This window comes from Rhinoderma darwinii, chromosome 7, assembly GCF_050947455.1.
Source record: "Rhinoderma darwinii isolate aRhiDar2 chromosome 7, aRhiDar2.hap1, whole genome shotgun sequence".
Taxonomy (NCBI): Eukaryota; Metazoa; Chordata; class Amphibia; order Anura; family Rhinodermatidae; genus Rhinoderma; species Rhinoderma darwinii.
The window spans coordinates 23,616,469-23,635,040 of record NC_134693.1 but is presented as its reverse complement, the minus strand read 5'-3'; the positions used below and the strand labels follow the sequence as shown (position 1 = coordinate 23,635,040).

At 42.3% G+C, this 18,572-nt stretch overlaps 1 protein-coding gene across 3 annotated transcripts in view; it reads left to right on the top strand.

The window, feature by feature from the left end:
- AGBL4 (AGBL carboxypeptidase 4) overlaps positions 1-18,572 on the top strand; it is a 1,201,113-nt gene that overhangs the window by 956,374 nt on the left and 226,167 nt on the right. For all 3 annotated transcript variants that reach the window (XM_075832130.1, XM_075832129.1, XM_075832131.1), the window contains exon 8: positions 3,805-3,919. In XM_075832130.1, the coding sequence (XP_075688245.1) occupies positions 3,805-3,919 (115 nt within the window). The remainder of the gene's footprint in view (positions 1-3,804; positions 3,920-18,572) is intronic.

The window sequence follows — 18,572 nt, the reverse complement described above, 5'->3', positions numbered from 1 at the left end:
TTCACATCTTCGTTGAGGCATCTGTTTTAGCGGATCTGTTGAAATTGAAAATTACAGTAAATGGTTTCCATCCATTTTGAATTCCTTCGCACCCATAGGCGGTTGTTGACTTTTTCCTGTCGTCTGGTATAATCCTTATTGCTTAGATAACAGCAGACTGAAGACGACTTTGTCTTTCTGATACAATTTAAGACACTGATGACTCAAAATAAATGGCTTGTGGTGGTCTACTGTGTACACAACACATTACAGCGCAGACTGCCCTGTTTTCCCCAGTCCCCCTCTAATTGGCAGACCAATTAATCCGCTCATCTGTGAGCAAATAATGTATTACGCTAACTACCTTCCATTTGCTGAAGCCATTCTCCGAGGTAACATAATCGTGGTCTTGTTTATCTCTTACCCTGAAACACACTACAACGCCTCGGCAGTATCAAAGGTCAATTAGTGGACAAATTAAGCTATTATTAGCCTCTAACGAGGGTGACTGGCATCATTACCCTTCCTGTTTACCAGCAAACTGTTATTTTAATACAAGGACCAACTAATAAATCAGTGCATCTGCTGTACTTCTCTGTCTGCTTTTTGTAAATGATATTAAATGGGCGCCAGAAGCTGCCAAATTCCTAACCTTACGGTAATGAGGGGCAGTGATACGTACCTAGATGATTACACAGTCTGTAAGATGTGGTTTGCATTGATCGGGTAATGTGAAGAGAACAGGTCTGGGGCTTCTTGGCTTTAACATCTTGACACATTAACACTGTGGAGAGTGTAATTTACACATAGATATAAGGCAGATGTGTAGAAACATTTGCTGCAAAACGACTTTTGCCAATAATTTTTAGAATTTTTGGAAAATAAAATTTAAACCTGACCTTAAGCGGGATAAAGGTGTTACTCTTCCGTTCTTCTTACACTAGTCTCTATTTAACCATGGGATGTGCAACCCAGAGGTTCTCTTTCAATAAATAGTCCAAAGGAGTAAACTGTATATAAAGGCATAATGAGTTAATAATGGGGAGTTTTACATTAGGGACCTCCATTCATCAGCAGGAGCGGAGGGTAGTCACAAAGAGCATCTCTCTCTGGAGGACCCAGAACATCCATGCATTATACTAATAAACCATTGATTTCAATGTGGTCCATGTAATACTTAATTTCACCTGTGGTGGTGATGCAGGGAAATGAAACACTTCCAATTGGACCCATCTAACAAAAAAAGAAGAAAAAAAGGATTGTCCAAAAATGATCAACCTCTTTAAACTCCCTAGTATGTAAGTCAGGATATAGCAGACCATCCAGTCTAGGGACCGATGAAAAGCACATATTAACATATAAAATTGTTAATACTTACGGTATGTTCACATGGGCTATTTTCTGACGTTTTTCGGGCCGTGAACGGTCCGAAAAACGTCTGAAAAATCGGAAGCAGAACGCCTCCAAACATCTGTCCATTTCAATGGGTATAAGGGCATTCTGTTCCGACGGGACATTTTTTACGCGGTTGTTTTTCAAAACAGACACGTAAAGAAACGGCCGTGAAAAAAAAGTACATGTCACTTTTTCAGACGTTTTTGGAGCCGTTTTTCATAGACTCTATAGAAAACCAGCTCCAAAAACGTCTGTCATAAACGCAGTGAAAAACGCGACTTTGATTACAAAACGTCTGAAAATGAGGAGCTGGTTTCCCTTGAAAACAGCTCCATATTTTCAGATGTTTTTTATTTTGTGTGTGCACATACCCTTAGCAGCATATCCAGTTTGGTAAAGCTAGGATATAGTATAATCTAGCAATCCAGTTTGGAAGCAACAGATTTCCAGTCTAGTCTAGGAGTAAAAGAATAGTAGGCCTAAATGGTCACTAATTTTTTAACAAATTTTGCATAAATTAATAGTTCAATCGAATATAAGAAACTTTGTAATATATCTTGTTAGGGAAAAATACCTCTTTCTCCACTAATCAGACTCCTTCGCTTCTCCTAACTGTTCACTCACTCTGAATTTACTGCTTTTTCTGGCTCCACAATACAAGAAACACTATTAGCTCACTGAAGGATCAGGTTACAGCTGCCCATAGAAGTCTATGGAGACGGGAGGGGGGGGGGAAGGAAACAGGGACACACAGAGATGCTGCTGCAGCTTCTGGTAAGTGTTATATCTCACTCTCTGCTGGATTCACAGCTACACTGCTCATTACTGCTGTGTAGTCTCTCCCATGCTGCTACAGCTTCTAGTTAGTGTTAAATCACACCCCAGGGATTTACAGCTAATCTCCTCCATGTTACTGCTGCGTCTACATATGTGATACATAAGCTAGGAGAGCAGGATTATACTCTTCTCTGTATGCAGTGTATAGTAGACATGATAGTTAGGCAGTTAGGCTCAACTCTCTAGCTCAGGGAAAACTGAGAATTAGGGCTTATTTAGACGAACGTGTAATACGTCCGTGCAACGCGTGTGATTTTCACGCACCTCGCACGGACCTATGTCAGGCTATGGGGCCGTGCAGACTGTCCGTGAGTTTCACGCAGCGTGTGTCCGCTGCGTAAAACTCACGACATGTCCGTTATGTGTGTGTTTTTCGCGCATCACGCACACATTGAAGTCAATGGGTGCGTGAAAATCACGCGCAGCACACGGAAGCACTTCCGTGGGACGCGCGTGATTCGCGCAACAGCAGTAAAAAGTATGAATGAAAACAGAAAAGCACCACGTGCTTTTCTGTTTACAAACATCCAAACAGAGTGTCATAATGATGGCGGCTGCGCGAAAATCACGCATCATACGCAGCTGACACACGCAGCTGTTAAGTACCTTTTGCGCACGCAAAACGCCGTGTTTTTTTGCGCGCACAAAAGGCACACGCTCGTGTAAATCCTGCTTTAGAGCTAGAGCCTGCTGAGGGGAAAACTACAGAATACATGTCATATGATAGCCATAAATCATGTGAGGATGCATGGTCAAAGATCACTCAATGGGTTTGACTATACAACAACTCAACCCCTCAGATCATGGCTTTGATGAAGGTCCCAGATCCCACACACCCACAGATGACATTTCATAAAACATTGAATCCCTTTACCAGTCTTATATTTAATTTTCTATATATATTGAGCTTTGGGTATCAATTTAGGAATATTTTGTGTGTGGTTCCAGCTTGTGAGTCTAAAGGAGTGGGGGCTATAAATTTTAGTTATGGGTACAAGTCTCAGGTGGTGGATAGGAGAGGGGTAGCAGTCTGGTAAATTAGACCTATGCAGGATTTTACTGTAGGAGAAGTAGATGATGTCACTCAAAGTCATGTTTCGGTCGAGGCAAATGCTTGAATATAGGCAAATATATTGCTTGACAGAAATTGTGGGTACTCCAAATCTATCATATAAAGTTTATCATAATTTTTTCATCATTACAAATTATTAATCTAATAGCTCTGTAATTGTGAATAACATAACCGAAACATATGGCAACAGATTGTGTCTGGTATTGCAGCTTGGATCCATTGACATGAATAGGGGAGAGCTGCAAAACCACACTCAACCTGTAGACTGGTGTGGCGCTGTTTTTAGAAGAAAACATCCATGGTTTTCTAATCCTAGACAACTTCTATATTGAACTACCCGTATAATAAAAAGTATGACACTTAACCAAAGATGTTTAACTTTTTTAGTTTATTGTTTGTGATATTTTTGTATCTAATGTTCTTTTATTTGATCCTTGTTTGCGATGTTTTTGTATCTTATGTTCATTTATTAGATCACTGTGATCATTTTGTATCTTATCTTCTTTTATTTGATCTCACAGGCATCATTGATTTCCTTGTAAGTCAGCATCCCACCGCTAAATCCCTCAGGGATCACCTGGTTTTTAAAATTGCACCAATGCTGAATCCTGATGGAGTCTACCTCGGAAACTACAGGTAGGAGGAAAAATATTTGATTATAGTGTTTAGAAATAATAACACATTCATTAGAGATATGCGATATACAACGCTTGTAGTCATATGATGTAATACTGGACAGGGCTGGACCGATCATTTGGGCATTAGAACAGTGTCAGAGGTTACTTGGCCATAAGGGATCTACAACAAAACAAGAGAGAAATGAGATAAATATCACTCAGGCATAGTGTTACCTGGTTCTAGTGGTCAGAAAGGGGCCAATGGCCATTACTGTCTGGGGCCCAGACTACTCAGTCTGCTCTGATACTGGATACATGATACTGCAATTAAATTACAAGATATTGGGGCACATTCATAAATATAAGTCTATAGTAAAATATAATTCACATACATGTTATAGGGTATGTATAGCATCTGGTATAGACTCCATATTGCCAGATCTATTAAGTGCATTCTCATTGTCTACTCCAAAAACATTTGTCCAGCCATTGTTGTTTTAAATGGAAATAGGATGCGTATGGCAGGTAGAGAGACTTATTTCCTTTACATGTTCCCGGGCAGGTCCTGCCCAGTACCTCAGTCCAGAGGCGTAGCTAGGTTCTCCTGCACCCGGGGCAAAGATTCAGATTGGCGCCCCCCCCCCCAACTTCTTTCCTGACATCTCCTTCCCCCTCGCCGTGTTTGCTTGCTCTACCAATCAATCATGTGTAATTTATTTTTCACTATTTTTTTAAATGTAACTGGAGCATAAAATTATTTGTACGTTTTACAAGCAATATAGTTATATAAGGGAGTTACCATAACAATAAATTAGAAGAAAATAAATTAAAAAGGCCACACACAGCCCCTTGTAGATAATGCCACACACAGCTGCCTGTAGATAGTCCCATACACAGACCCCTTGTAGATAGCGCCACACACAGCCCCCTGTAGATAGCGCCAAACACAGCCCCCTTTTGTATATAATGCCACACAGACCCCTGTAGATAGCGCCACGCACAGCTGCCTGTAGATAGTGCCACACACAGCCCCCCTTGTAGTTAATGCCACATAGCCCCCTATTGTAGATAGCGCCACACAGCCCCCCTTGTAAATAGTACCACACACAGCTTCCGCTTGTAGATAGTGCCAAACAGCCCCACCTTGTAGATAATGCCACACAGCCCCGCTTGTATATAGCGCCACAGGCCCTCCTTGTAAATAGTGCCACACTGACCCTCTTTTAAATAGCGCCACACTGATCCCCCTTGTAAAATAGCGCCACACATAGCCCCCCTTGTAAACAGCACCAACGCAGCCCTCCTTGTAGATAGTGCCACACATAGCCCGCTGCCCCCTTGTAGATAGCAGCACACTTCCCTCTTGTAAATAGCGCCACACTCCCCCCTTGTAGATAGTGCCACACACAGCCCGCCACCCCCCTTGTAAATAGCACCACACTCCCCACCCCTTGTAAATAGTGCCACACTGTAAACAGAGCGGATAGCAGTAGCCTACCTCTACCACTCTCCGCTCTGCCTGACGTGACTCACCGGAGAAGCCAAGGAGGTCATGCGGCGCAGGCAGCGGCTGAGTTCCTTCTGACTAGGGTCGGTGACAGCCCGGGAGTGGACCAGTGAGGTCAGGTGACTGGACTGGTCCACTCCCGGGCCGTCACAGACCCCAGTCAGAACGCCACCGCATGAACTCCTGGCTCTTCCTAACGCTGATCGCTGCTGCTGGTGTCCGATATACAGGGCGCCTATCAGCAGCGATCAGCTGCTCTGCCACGACACCCCCCTTTCCCTACCACCTAGTTGCGCCCGGGGCGACATGTCGGATGCCTGTCCGATCTCCAGATCGGCACCTTCACTCCAATCAAAAGCAAGATTAGCAACTTTTGCATAAAATTTCTCTTTAGTTTTATGCTGTTTTCACTTATTTCCCAGTTCATTTTACCTTGAGCAGTACATAAAAAGCAAACTGTTACTACCTGGAAACCATCAGCAATCAGGCTAGCTGATGCAGTCAGATGTACTTACAGCTTTACTTTTATTTTTATTATGTCTTGTATGAATAATATTACCCAGGGATGTCTGGTTCATCAATACCTAACTATCTGATTATCATTCACACATGAACACCCACATCATGTAACTAAGTTATACATATCGAATACCTGCATTATGTATTCATAGGTTAATAGGCCAAGCTGCAGAGGGTGTTAAGGTGTTAATGTGCCAATCATTTGCCGCCTATGACAGCAGCACACACCAATTCAAAGTAATAAACAGAGACACATAATACGATCTGTCAACAACAGCTTGCTGATGGCTACCAGATAGAAACTAATATACTACAGGGATGCCACACGTTACATTAACTGACCATATAGTCACTTCATTTTGCATTATTTTCTAGTATTATTAATATTGTCTATACACAGTAGAGATATGTTTAATTAAAAGTGGAATTTATAATGACAAGTGGTCACTAAAAGATTGGCTGTAGGATGACACTTATCATGATGACTCCATCATTCTGAAAAACTACAAAGGCTTGTGATATTTTCTGAGGGACAAGACACTTTGGATCTTCTCACCTGCAATTGTCCTAACAATATTTGATAATGCTCCTTCATCTGAGATCATGTCCCTGCGCCTTAGAAGGAAAAGGTTTATCCGTGTAAATTCTACTTGGACGTGGAAGAGAAAGGGTTAATACAAAATCCAAAGGAACATTTAATACGTTTGGATTTAACGTAAGTGCTTAGCACAGAATAACCTCTGAAGCCAAATCAGCTATAGATTATTCATTTCTTGCCTGAAATGTAACAAATGACTTTTCCGTTTCCGACCAAGAAATCTCACAGTCATTGCTTGAATTCATTTAGCACGAAGAAAGCAAAGCATTTATCACAGAACAAATTCCCAAAGTCACCAAACACAGAAAGTTTGAATGTAAGGCTTCTGAAAGTTCTGGACTTTTGAAGGGACAATGAGCGGATGCGATACCTGTGCCTGTCAGATATCTGGAAGACGTCCTCGAAGAGTTAAATCAGTGGGTAATGATGAGAACCACAGGGCCAGGATGGGGAGTAGACAGAGTTTGTAGAATCTAGGGCCATTGAGGTAAGCGGGAAAACCTTTTTAGATGAAAAAATAACCTTTACATACACTATATGTAAAAAGTATTGGGACAACTACACATGGCACCCACAGAAGGTTTTATGACATCCCAATCTAAACCCATAGGCATTAATATGTTGGTCCCGCCATTGCAGTTAAACAGCTTTCACTCTTCTGGGAGTTTTCAACAAGATTTTGGGTTGTGTCTGTGGGAACTTTTGCCTATTCATCAAGAAGAGCATTTGTGAGGTCAGACACTGATGGTGGGGGAGGGGGCCTGGCTCACAATCTCCATTCTAGTTCCTCCCAAAGGCGTTGGATGGGGTTGAGGTCAGGGCTCTGTGCGGCCAGTCAAGTTCTTCCACACCAAACTCACCAACCAAGCAACCAACCAACCAACCAAGCAACCAACCAACCAACCAACTATGTCTTTATGGACCTTGTGCACTGGGGCACAGTTATGATGGAACAGAAAAGGAACGGACCCCAAACTGTTCCCACAAAGTTGAAAGCTACAATTGTCAATAATGTCTTGGTATGTTGAAGCATTAAGATTTCCCTTCATTGGAACTGAGGAGCCGAGGCCGACCGATGAAAAACAACCCCATAGCATTATCCGTCCTCCACCAAACTTTACAGTTGGCACAATGCAGTCAGGCAGGTAACGTTCTCCTGGCATTCACCAAACCCAGACTCCTCCATCAGACCGCCAGATAGAGAAGCGTCACTCCACAGAACACGTTTCCATTGCTCCAGAGTCCAGTGGCGGTGGCGGCTCTACATCACTCCATCTAACAATTGGCATTGTGCTTGGTGATGTAAGGCTGGCATGCAGCGTTGGTGACTTTTTAATGCACTATGCTCCTCAGCACTCGGCAATGCTGCTCTGTAACTTGCTGAATTGCTGTGGTTCCTAAATGCTTCAATTTTGCAATAACACCACTCACAGTTCATGGTGGAATATCTAGGAGGGAAGACATTTTAGGAACTGACTTGTTGCAACGGTGGCATCCTATTACAGGACCACGTTTAAATTCAGTGACCTCTTTAGAATGACCCATTCTTTCACAAATGTTTGTATGGGTGATTTAATGGCGAAGTGCTGGATGTTATACACCTGTGGCAATGGGACTGAATGACATACCTGCATTCAATGATTAAGAGGTGTGTCCCAATGCTTTTCTCTATATAGTGTATTTTTATTGGACTCTTTGCCTGAGTTGCTGTTGATACTGTAGGTACTGGTACGATGAGCGCTTCCCTCTTGTCTTTAGTGAGTAATTCCCCCTGCCACACAGGCATAGACGTTAAATGTGTGGCTGGTGGAAGTTGGAACCTCTGTAGAGAGAAGTGACCGACTGAAGATAGCCAATGTTATATATAAGAGAGGTGAGGGATGCAAAGAGAAGAGAAGCTGCAGAAGCCATGGAGGATCGAGCTGTTATCCATCACATCATTATGAACTTAGATCTGATCGATAGCAGCTCAATCCTACGTGTCAGAGACATGCCGGACCCGCTCACTTGACAGATATAAGTTTCAGCACTAGATATAGCAGCTCTGTAAACAGGATACAAAGCAGCTGTATATCAAAAAGTAAAAATAATTTCTAATAAAAAGTAGTTAGAAAGTTGCAGCAAACACACTGATACACATTTTTTGTTATATATATATAAAGTGATTTCAAAGCAAAGGTGTTAAGACTGGTATGTTCCCAACATTGTTCTCTTCTCAGTGTAAGGGCAGATACAGACGGACGTTGCGTTTTTGCGCGCGCAAACAACACAGCGTTTTGCGCGCGCAAAAACCATTTGACAGCTGCGTGTGTCATCCGTGTATGATGCGCGGCTGCGTGATTTTCGCGCAGCCGCCATCATAGAGATGAGGCTAGTCGACGCCCGTCACTGTCCAAGGTGCTGAAAGAGCTAACTGATCGGCAGTAACTCTTTCAGCACCCTCGACAGTGAATGCCGAACACAATATACAGCAACCTGTTAAAAAAAAAGAAAAAGTTCGTACTTACCGAGAACTTCCCGGCCGTTGCCTTGGTGACGCGTCCTTGGTGACGCGTCCTTGGTGACGCGCCTCTCTTGACATCGGGCCCCACCTCCCTGGATGACGCGGCAGTCCATGTGACCGCTGCAGCCTGTGCTTGGCCTGTGATTGGCTGGAGCTGTCACTTGGACTGAATTGTCATCCCGGGAGGTCAGACTGGAGGAAGAAGCTGGGAGTTATCGGTAAGTCAGAACTTCGTTTTTTTTACAGGTTCATGTTTATTGGGATCGGTAGTCACTGTCCATGGTGCTGAAACAGTTTAACTCTTTCAGCACCCTGGACAGTGACTATCTCCGGACTTCGCGTACCGGAATTTTTTTTGCCGGGTTCGGCCAAAACGAGTTCGGCCGAACCCGGTGAAGTTCGGTTCGATTGTCCGGGTTCGCTCATCTCAAAGACACTCCATTTGGATGTTTGGAAACAGAAAACACGTGGTGCTTTTCTGGTTACATTCATCCTTTTGACAGCTGGTGCGCTGTTTCAGTCGGTTCGCTGCGCAAAAAGCACGGACTGTCTGTACTGCCCCATAGACTTGTATTCGTCTGTGCGTGGCGCGTGAAAACCACGCGGCCCGCACGGACCGAATACACGCTCGTGTGAATCCCGCCTAAGGACCTTGCAAACAGCGCCAAAGATCTCAGCTTCTTGGTCATTTGCAGAAGAGGTTAGGGTTAACGACACTATGACCTGAAGTTTCAGGTTTAGATAACCCCATTAGTCTTACAAGATATATTTCCCCCTATCTACCTCCCGTTACTTGCCTCCCTCTGTGCTGCCCCTCAGGCAGGGCAGTGCAATAAAATAGAAATCTTTTTATTTGGTATTGACGTGCTTTCCTTAACTTTCTTGCAATGCGTTCCAGTGTATCACACTCTCGGCACTTGATATAAAGTATTACTTAGAATTTGTATTGTATAAAGGGTTTTTAGCATTCCCTCTTAAGGGTCATTACCTGTCTGGATTTAGAATATCTCTGCTGGGGCACAGCAGATTCAGGCAAAATGGCCAAACCACTGATTGACTCACCTGTATTCAAGTCGAGAGGTACTTAATACCCAACCTGACAATTCCTGCTGCTGCTCTGATCCTTGATGCCAAAAGGGAAAGAAGTGCGCAATCATGGCCGCCGGGCCATGTACTTGCCTGAAGTGTTTACTAAAAGGCAGAGTGTTCCTCGCTGTCAGTATTTCAGGAACAGAATCAACACTGGAATGAGTCATAGAGACGGGAGAGAAGGAGATCAAAGATGAAGAGTGGAAATTTTTTGTATATTAGATGCTGTAAAGGGAAAACAAGTCAAACCCACTACTCGCATTAAGGTCTGACTCATGGCAGGATAGCTGCTCCCCTGAGGGCTCGATTAGACATCTTAGGCTAAGTTTACATCTGCATTGTGCAGTTCCATTGTTCTGCTCCGTCAGAGGAGTAGAACAAGGGAATTTCTGAACCAACGGTTCCGTTGCACAACGAACACCGCCGGTTGCTGATGAAACCCATTGACTTTAATGGGTTCCGTCTACTTTCTGTCGAGGTGTCCATGATTTTACCAGACACAATAGCGCAGCATGCTGCACTATTGTCTCTGGTAAACCCTGCCGGATCTGCGATGGAGTCCCCTAATGGAGCCTCCAATGAAGATGTGAAATGAGGAGCATCTATAATCGAAATAAAAAGAAATCACTTGTAAATATAATTTATCAAGTTAAGAAAATCTATTTTGCAGTTACATGGATATATCAGTGTCTGGGAGCCTACAAAATCTGGGTGATATCTCCTATGACTGGAGCAGTAATGGCTGAATACCGTCAAGCGTGGGTGGCTATGGGGTCTTTGGAGCTTCAGTCCTGGTTGGTCCTATTCTCTTTTCTATTAAGTGCTAAGAACCTGTGCAGGACTAACCTCTCAATAGGAACTGTCATGATCACAAACAAGGGGTGAGGAGACGCCCTTCTATATTGGGTGCCACTTTAATGGCGACTCTTCGATCTTTGCTATTGGTTCCCCTCCGCTATCACTGTGTATATCACGTATCAGACTCCACTCCAGTCTTTCTATCATTAGAAAGATTATACAGGTAAAGAGACCCGTATATAACATTACATGTAATGCTAGATACACTCCTCTATCGGGTGTATCTAATCAGGTAAAAATGTTAATCTTAAATGCGGAATAAAAAAAATAATTATTTTGTGACAAACAAAATGTACACACTAAAATATTTACATCTCTTCATTAAAATTAGAGGAACTCAACTATTCTGTTAGGGATCTGCCTGAAGTCAATCTTGTTGACTGTTTCCAATGACAACTAGCAGAATTGTGATTGCAGCTCTGGAATATAATATAGGTTTTAACTCCAGGTCAGTACAAGATAAGTAATGTAATATTTTTACACAATTCTATGTAGATAATATCTATATATAAGTTGTAAAATGGGATCCAAAGTAGGATTTACCCAATAACACGGAATGTCACATAATAGCGAATAACTTAGTTATAAAGTAACAACATCAGCAATATGAGTATACATAAAAAAAAAAAAATGTAACAGTTATAATTGTCAGTGTATAAAGTACAATTTCTGATATGGCATCTTCAGAAAAGCAAAGGGAAAGAGACACTCTAAGAGAAAGGCAATAAAGTGGAAGAACTAGCAGGCGAGGTTCTGTATATACTCAAAGGACGCCAAATGTTGCACAATTTAGGGGTGTCCTCTAATCTATATATCCGATCAATATTATTCAAGTGACATGAACAAAACGAAACACAATTTTATTAAAACTTTTAACTCATAAGGTATAACTAACATCGTGGCTAGACATTGGCACATCATTTGTAACGACCCATTACACAAGGACATCCTCCCAAAACCACAGATGACGTATAGAAGAGCCATGACACTACGTAACGCTCTGGCCCTGAGTTGGCTTCGTGCCAATAAATCTGCAGCGAGAAGCATGTTCCCCACCTTATCAGGCTCATATAGGTGCGCAAAAAAAAGATGTCTCTGTTGCAATAACATCTCCCACAAAACACATACTTTTTTGTCAAAAGCAACTGGGAAAGTATTTAATATCAATACATTCCTTAGACTTCGTTCACATCTGCGTTGGGACTCCGTTCATGGGTTCTGTCTGAGATTTCCGTTAGGGGAACCCATGAACGAAATCTAAACTGAAACAAATGGAAATCATAGGTTTCCGTTTGTATCACCGTTGATTTCAATGGTGACGGATCTGTTGCAAATGGTTTCCGTTTGTCATTGTTGTTTAAGGGTTCTGCCGTTTTGACGGAATGAATAGCGCAGTCGACTACGGTATTGATTCCTTTAAAACGATGGAACCCTTATACAAGGGTGACAAACGGAAACCATTTGCATCGGATTCGTCACCATTGAAATCAATGGTTTCCGTTTGTTCCAGTTTGGATTCCGTTCATGGGTTCCCCTGACGGAAAGGTCCGACGGAACCCATGAACGGAACCCAGACGCAGATGTGAACGAAGCCTTAACTGTAGCAGCGATTTTGTGATTTATATTACCCAGTGCCCTTGTGATCTCCAATACCGAGGCCGCACTATACAGCCCCTACGGATACGTACCAATAAGCATTGGTCTAACATTAATTCTGGTTGCTTGAAACATGGAGTCTCTCGCCAATTTGCCATGCACCATAATTGTAAACGCGATTGGCTGAAATTACTCCCATAGAACAAATCGGCAATACTGTCCAAATAGATCCCAAAAGTTGAGACAAAGAGAGAACTATTGGATTTATAAATTATCCACGTTGCACCCCAATGGTCTGAATGATATGATAGAGACTAACCTATGAAATACCATTGGTAGGATTGGTCTCTACACTATTACATTATCCCTCATTTTTAGTATCTTCCTCTTTATGTTCATTCTTCTTCATTTTTTCTGTTTTGTTTTGTTTGTTTTTTTGTGTTTTTTGCTGTCGGTTTTTTTTCTTTTTTTTCTTTGCTGTGTTATGTTTAGCAGGATATTATAAATCCTGCTTGAGAACTTAATCCAGGATTGTCATTAGTAACGTTATTATATCTGTGGTTGTCTTCTATTGAAGACATTATACCCCCTGCTTCTTATCTACTACTGTTCTACCTGTGTGTCAGTCCTTAGTGTAATTCTGGTATTCTATTTATGAATCAGGAGGCTCAGGATGACCAGCGCTATAGGTCATCTCCAGATAGGAAAATGCTGTAGTCATGGAATTATGGGAGAACACAGAATAAAGTGAATATAACTGATAAAATAAATCTATGATATTTAATAGACTCAGTGATTATAACCAGTAAGAATTAGAACTGATTACACCAACGGCACAGGAAGCGTTTTTGGATACAAATTATTAATTTATTTCTTTTGTAAACACTCAGGATCGGTGTTATGTTTGAGACAATATATGAGTATATGTAGTGCACTTTCACCTGCTGACAGTCAGCCTGACTATTGGTCCCTCTCAGCTGCCTGTCAAAGTTGAAACCTTTGAACCTGTGCCCACGACTCATCACTTTGTAGTGGGTTATTTTAAGTGTTTTTTACGTGTATACATGAGTGTGCTCATTTCCCTTTATGTAATGGCCTGATGTAGACACCAGATCGATGTTGAAACGCGTAGCCACATCATTTAAGGCTATTTCAAACTGAGTATTTTGGCGCTATTTTTGATGCGGAAACCGTGGCACAAACAGCGCCAAAAAACACCCAAAATTGCCTGCCATCTATTCAAATGGGAGGTGGAGGTGTTTTTTTTTCCAGTGAAAAACGCTTGCGGGAAAAAGAAGCGACATGCCCTTTCTTTGGGCACTTCCGTCTCTGACCTCCCATTGACATCAATGGGAGGCTGAAATTGCGTTTTTTTGCAGCGGTTTTTGCTGCAGCGCTCAATGGCCGCAGGTGAAAAACGCGGCAAATGTTCTGCCGGCAGGTCAAAATCTGCCTTAAAATTCCTGAAGGAATTTTGAGGCAGTTTTCTCCGCCTGCAAAAAAACTCAGTGTGAACATAGCCTTATGGATTTTTATTTATTTATTTATTTAATTAATAATAAATAACTTTGATGTTAGGCCTTGTTCACACGGCGATAAAAAAACAACAACGTGTAAACGCGTCAAAAACGCTAGCGTTTTTGCAAAGCACTTTTTAAAGTAGAGGTGTTTTTGACGCATTTTTTGACTTGTTTTTGGCGTGATTTTTGGCGCATAATTAGGACTCTCATTGACTATGGGAATTATGTGCGTTTTGCTGATTTAGTCCACAGGAGGAGAGATTCAATGAGCATATTCGCCTCCTAGAAAGACGTACGTACATCTTTCACTGCAATGTAAACTTTTAATTGTGGGTTAGAGACAAGGCAAACTATAGTTATGACTCGTGATCGTGATCATTTGTTTTTCCTACTTAGAGAATTCATTTAACTTTTTCTCTGTTTAAGAATCTTCTTGTTAAGCAAAGAAAATGTGTGAAGTGACCTCTGTTGGTCAAAATGGTTATTACAGTTTTATTTACGTTCAGTTTTAAAAAAGATGCAATGATGGATGATCTCTATAGAACCAGATGCTTCATTATACTGTAGTCATGTTAATGTTGTTGTTACATCGGTTTGCATTAAAGTTTATTCGTGTGTTCTCCTAAAAGTATTATATATGTTTTCAGACGTAATTCGGGCATTTTACGCCTCGAAACACGCCTGAAAAAACGGCTCCATTACGCCGACAAACATCTGCCCATTGCTTTCAATGGGTTTTACGGTGTTCTGTTCCCACGAGCCTTAATTTTACGCGTCGCCGTCAAAATACGGCGCGTAAAAAGACGCCCACGAAAAACAAGTGCAGGTCACTTCTTGGGACGTTTTTGGAGCCGTTTTTCATTGACTCCAAAAAAAACAGCTCCAATAACGTCCGTAAAATACTCCGCGAAAAACGCGAGTTGCTACAAAACCTTCTGAAAATCAGGAGCTGTTTTCGCCTGAAAACAGCTCCATATTTTCAGACGTTTTTGGTCACTGCATGTGAACATACCCTTAAAATGTGCCCATCACACCCTATACACCAGTGTGCTGCAACCTCGGCTTCTGCATCTGTTTTGCAACTGAGAACTCCAAAAATGCCCAAAACTTCCACAACATTCCATTATGCCCAGGCAGTCACAGGCTTTATAGATACGACGCTGAGAGTAGAGATGATAGAAATTATTTGCCATGTTTGAGAATCGGTATGATGCACATTATGGAGAAACAACAAAGGGGTCCACAGGATAGGGGATAAATGTATGATTGCTTGGGGCCCCACTGATCACTAGAGATGGGGTCCCAAGTCCTGTATTCCTTATCATCTGCATGACCGCGGCGAGAAGGAGATTGAATGGTGGTCCATCATGTGCACTGCTTCTCCATACAACCACTACGGGAGTGATGGAAACAGCCGAGCCGATAATCTAATATCACATCTGTAGCAGAACATGGACTTAAGGCCCTTTTACATAAGTCAATAATCCTGAGCATTGCCCTGTGTAAGCAGGGAAACTACTGGCTGATGATCGAGTAATCGCTCGTTCATCGACTGATCGACTCGTTCATACGGCCAATAAAATGGACACTAGTCGGCAGCACATCTCCCTGTGTAAACAGGGAGAAGTGCTGCCGACATGATGGAAATGTATGGGGATGAATGATGGTAGTAACGATCGCACGTCCCCATGCATAGCCGATCATTGCTCCTTGTGAAAGGAGCAATCGAGCGTCGATCGACGATCAGTCTCACTGATCAATGCCTGTTTTCATGGCTCCATACCAGGCTATTCAAAAGGACCCTTAATGTCAGACTGCGGTTCCTTGGGTCCACCAGAGGAAATGATTCTGCGGACCCACCTATCATCTTTACAGAGTATGTGCACAACCCATAAACTTCGTTGCTACCATTGTATACACAGGCCATATCATCAAATCATACACATCATATCATAGGTTATTTAATTTAGTTAAGTGATTAACTCCAAATGTCTTTTGCTGGACCTTTGGTGACTATTATTGTGTCAGAGCCTGGGTTGACCTGAGGAACTTCTGGTGAGTTACTCCGACCCTGGACTTAGCGGTCAATACACTGGACGATTAGCTTGTTGCCGATAATTGCCCAGTATAAACAGGGCAGCGATCTGCAGATGAACGAGCAAACGCTCGATCATCTCCTGGTCGTATCGTTTTAAAAAAGTGAAATATTATCGTTGTCGGCAGCACATCTCCCTGTGTAAACAGTGAGACGCGCTGCCGACATGATAATAATGTATGGGGACGAGCGATCGGGGTAACGAACACTTGTCCACATCCATAGCTCCGTGTGGCAGGAGCAAACGATCGCCGATCAACGATGCCTCGTTGATCGGCACTCGCTGCACCAGCCGAGTGTCGGCCTGTGTAAAAGGGCTTAAGTGATCACTTGACGTCAGATACTGGGCATTGATGATAACAATGGATCACCACTGACTGGATATAGTTACCAATATATTTTTAGTGACCGAACACAAATTCAGGGAGTGAACACACATTGATTTATTCAATAGACTAAGATATTAATACTTTGCGAGACAATCCCAAATGTGATCATCCACTCTTATTAGACCAGTTACTAAATATTACTGCTATTATAACAGAATTGATGTTATCTGATTATAAGGCAGTATTAATAAAACCCAATCAATATAAATTATTTATTATGTAAAAAATAAATTCTTAAAAAATACAAAAATTGTATATATATTTTTTGCATTCTGGTAGCTCAAAATAATTTTAAAGCAAGAAAACTAATAGGAAAAGTAGTGAAGTTGAGGCTACGTAGCTGTTCTTGTTCCAAGGTCTCAAAGTTTCCTTCACCAATGTCATTGTTTTCCAATTACCATTTACAACTTGAATTCCTGATTCATGACTTTAGGAAATAAAAAAGGGAAATAAATCTGCCCACCACTGCTACCAAGAAACAAATGAGTGTTCGTAAAATATATCATTGGTGACCTTTAATTGCCTTCAATGGGTTTTTAATTGGAATACATTGATCGGGTAAATAAAGTATCTGAGTTTGCAATCTATAAACCGTATTACCCTTAATAAACACACTAAAGGTTTTAATTACTATTACGCTCATTGATTGCAATTCATTAGGTTTATGTTAAGCTCATGGAGTAACCATAGAATTCTGAGTGTCGTTATATGATTGGTCGTATTGTTCTGGGAGATACAGATTGTTACATATTCCATGTCTGGATATTATAATGTATAATATTGGATAAGGAAGTCAAAAATAGTAATTCATAAGAAAAGTTCTGTAAAATTTGAGTTAATGGGAATTTGCAAGTATTTAATTTTAGTTTCATTAATTAGATGTACGGTAAGTCTGTGGAAGAGAAATAATGTGTTTAGATGGTTAATGCTGTAGCTATTTCTTTTTAATTTTCCAAAACTTTCCTAAAGGCGGTCATATTGGAGACAAAAACGTTCTGCATTGTATGTATAGACCGTACAGCAAGATGTGTGCCCTGTATGGTAGCTGCAATGAGTGGGAGTGAATCGTCAGAAAAATGGCCCAGACTACTACAGTGTGTAGGACCCTCAGCCTCTTTACAGTTGTGTTTATCTATCCCTCATACCTGTTGTGGACCTGTGAGTTTTCCCCATCTGTCCCCTCCTGTCTGCCCCTGGATTGCATGTTTCCACCCCCACCCCCTGGTGTGGCATCTGGTGGGCAGCAGGCAGCATGATGCATCGGCAAGGGAGCCCAATGCCTCTGCCAGGTCGGAGGAAAGCGTCATGCATAATGACAGACAGCCTCCAGCATGAAGGTGGGGAGGAGGCTTCCCCCTGACGTGTTGGCGGCTGTCCTGGCACGGAGGAGGCTTCCCCCTCACGTGTTGGCGGCTGTCCTGGCACAGAGTGACGCTGGCTAGGTAGAGGATGCCAGATAGGAGGATATAGGCAAGTGGTTGGCAGGAGCACACATAAGATGACAAGGGAGCCTGCTGCTGCACAGTGAGGAGCCCTGGGACTAAATCCCCCACAAGAGACCAGAAGAGTGTTGGGTCTACCCTCCGTCAGTTGAACAGGGAAGAATTGTGAGTTGCTGCCATCAGTCTAGATGCTAGAGGAGGGAGAAGTGTAGCTGTTTTACCAGTTAAATCCGTGTGGCTTGCCTACCATACCAGCTTTAGAAATAGGTGCTGTGTTGTATGAGAATGACACTGTTGAAGTTACTATTGAGAGTTGTTGAAACCTGTGTAATACTTTGAAAGGGTGCTGCAGGTCTAGTGATCTCAAAGGGGCAGGTGCTACCAATAAAGACTAAAATGGCACTCATCCTGAACCTACCTGCCCTATCCTGTCTGTTGCGTACTAGGCGGCCCAGCAATCTGAACCACCGATGTAAGGAAAGGGAGAGGAGCTGCGGTGGTAGTAGCTAGCCACTACCATGGTCCATGTGGCACAAGTGGTTCTCTAGGATTTGAC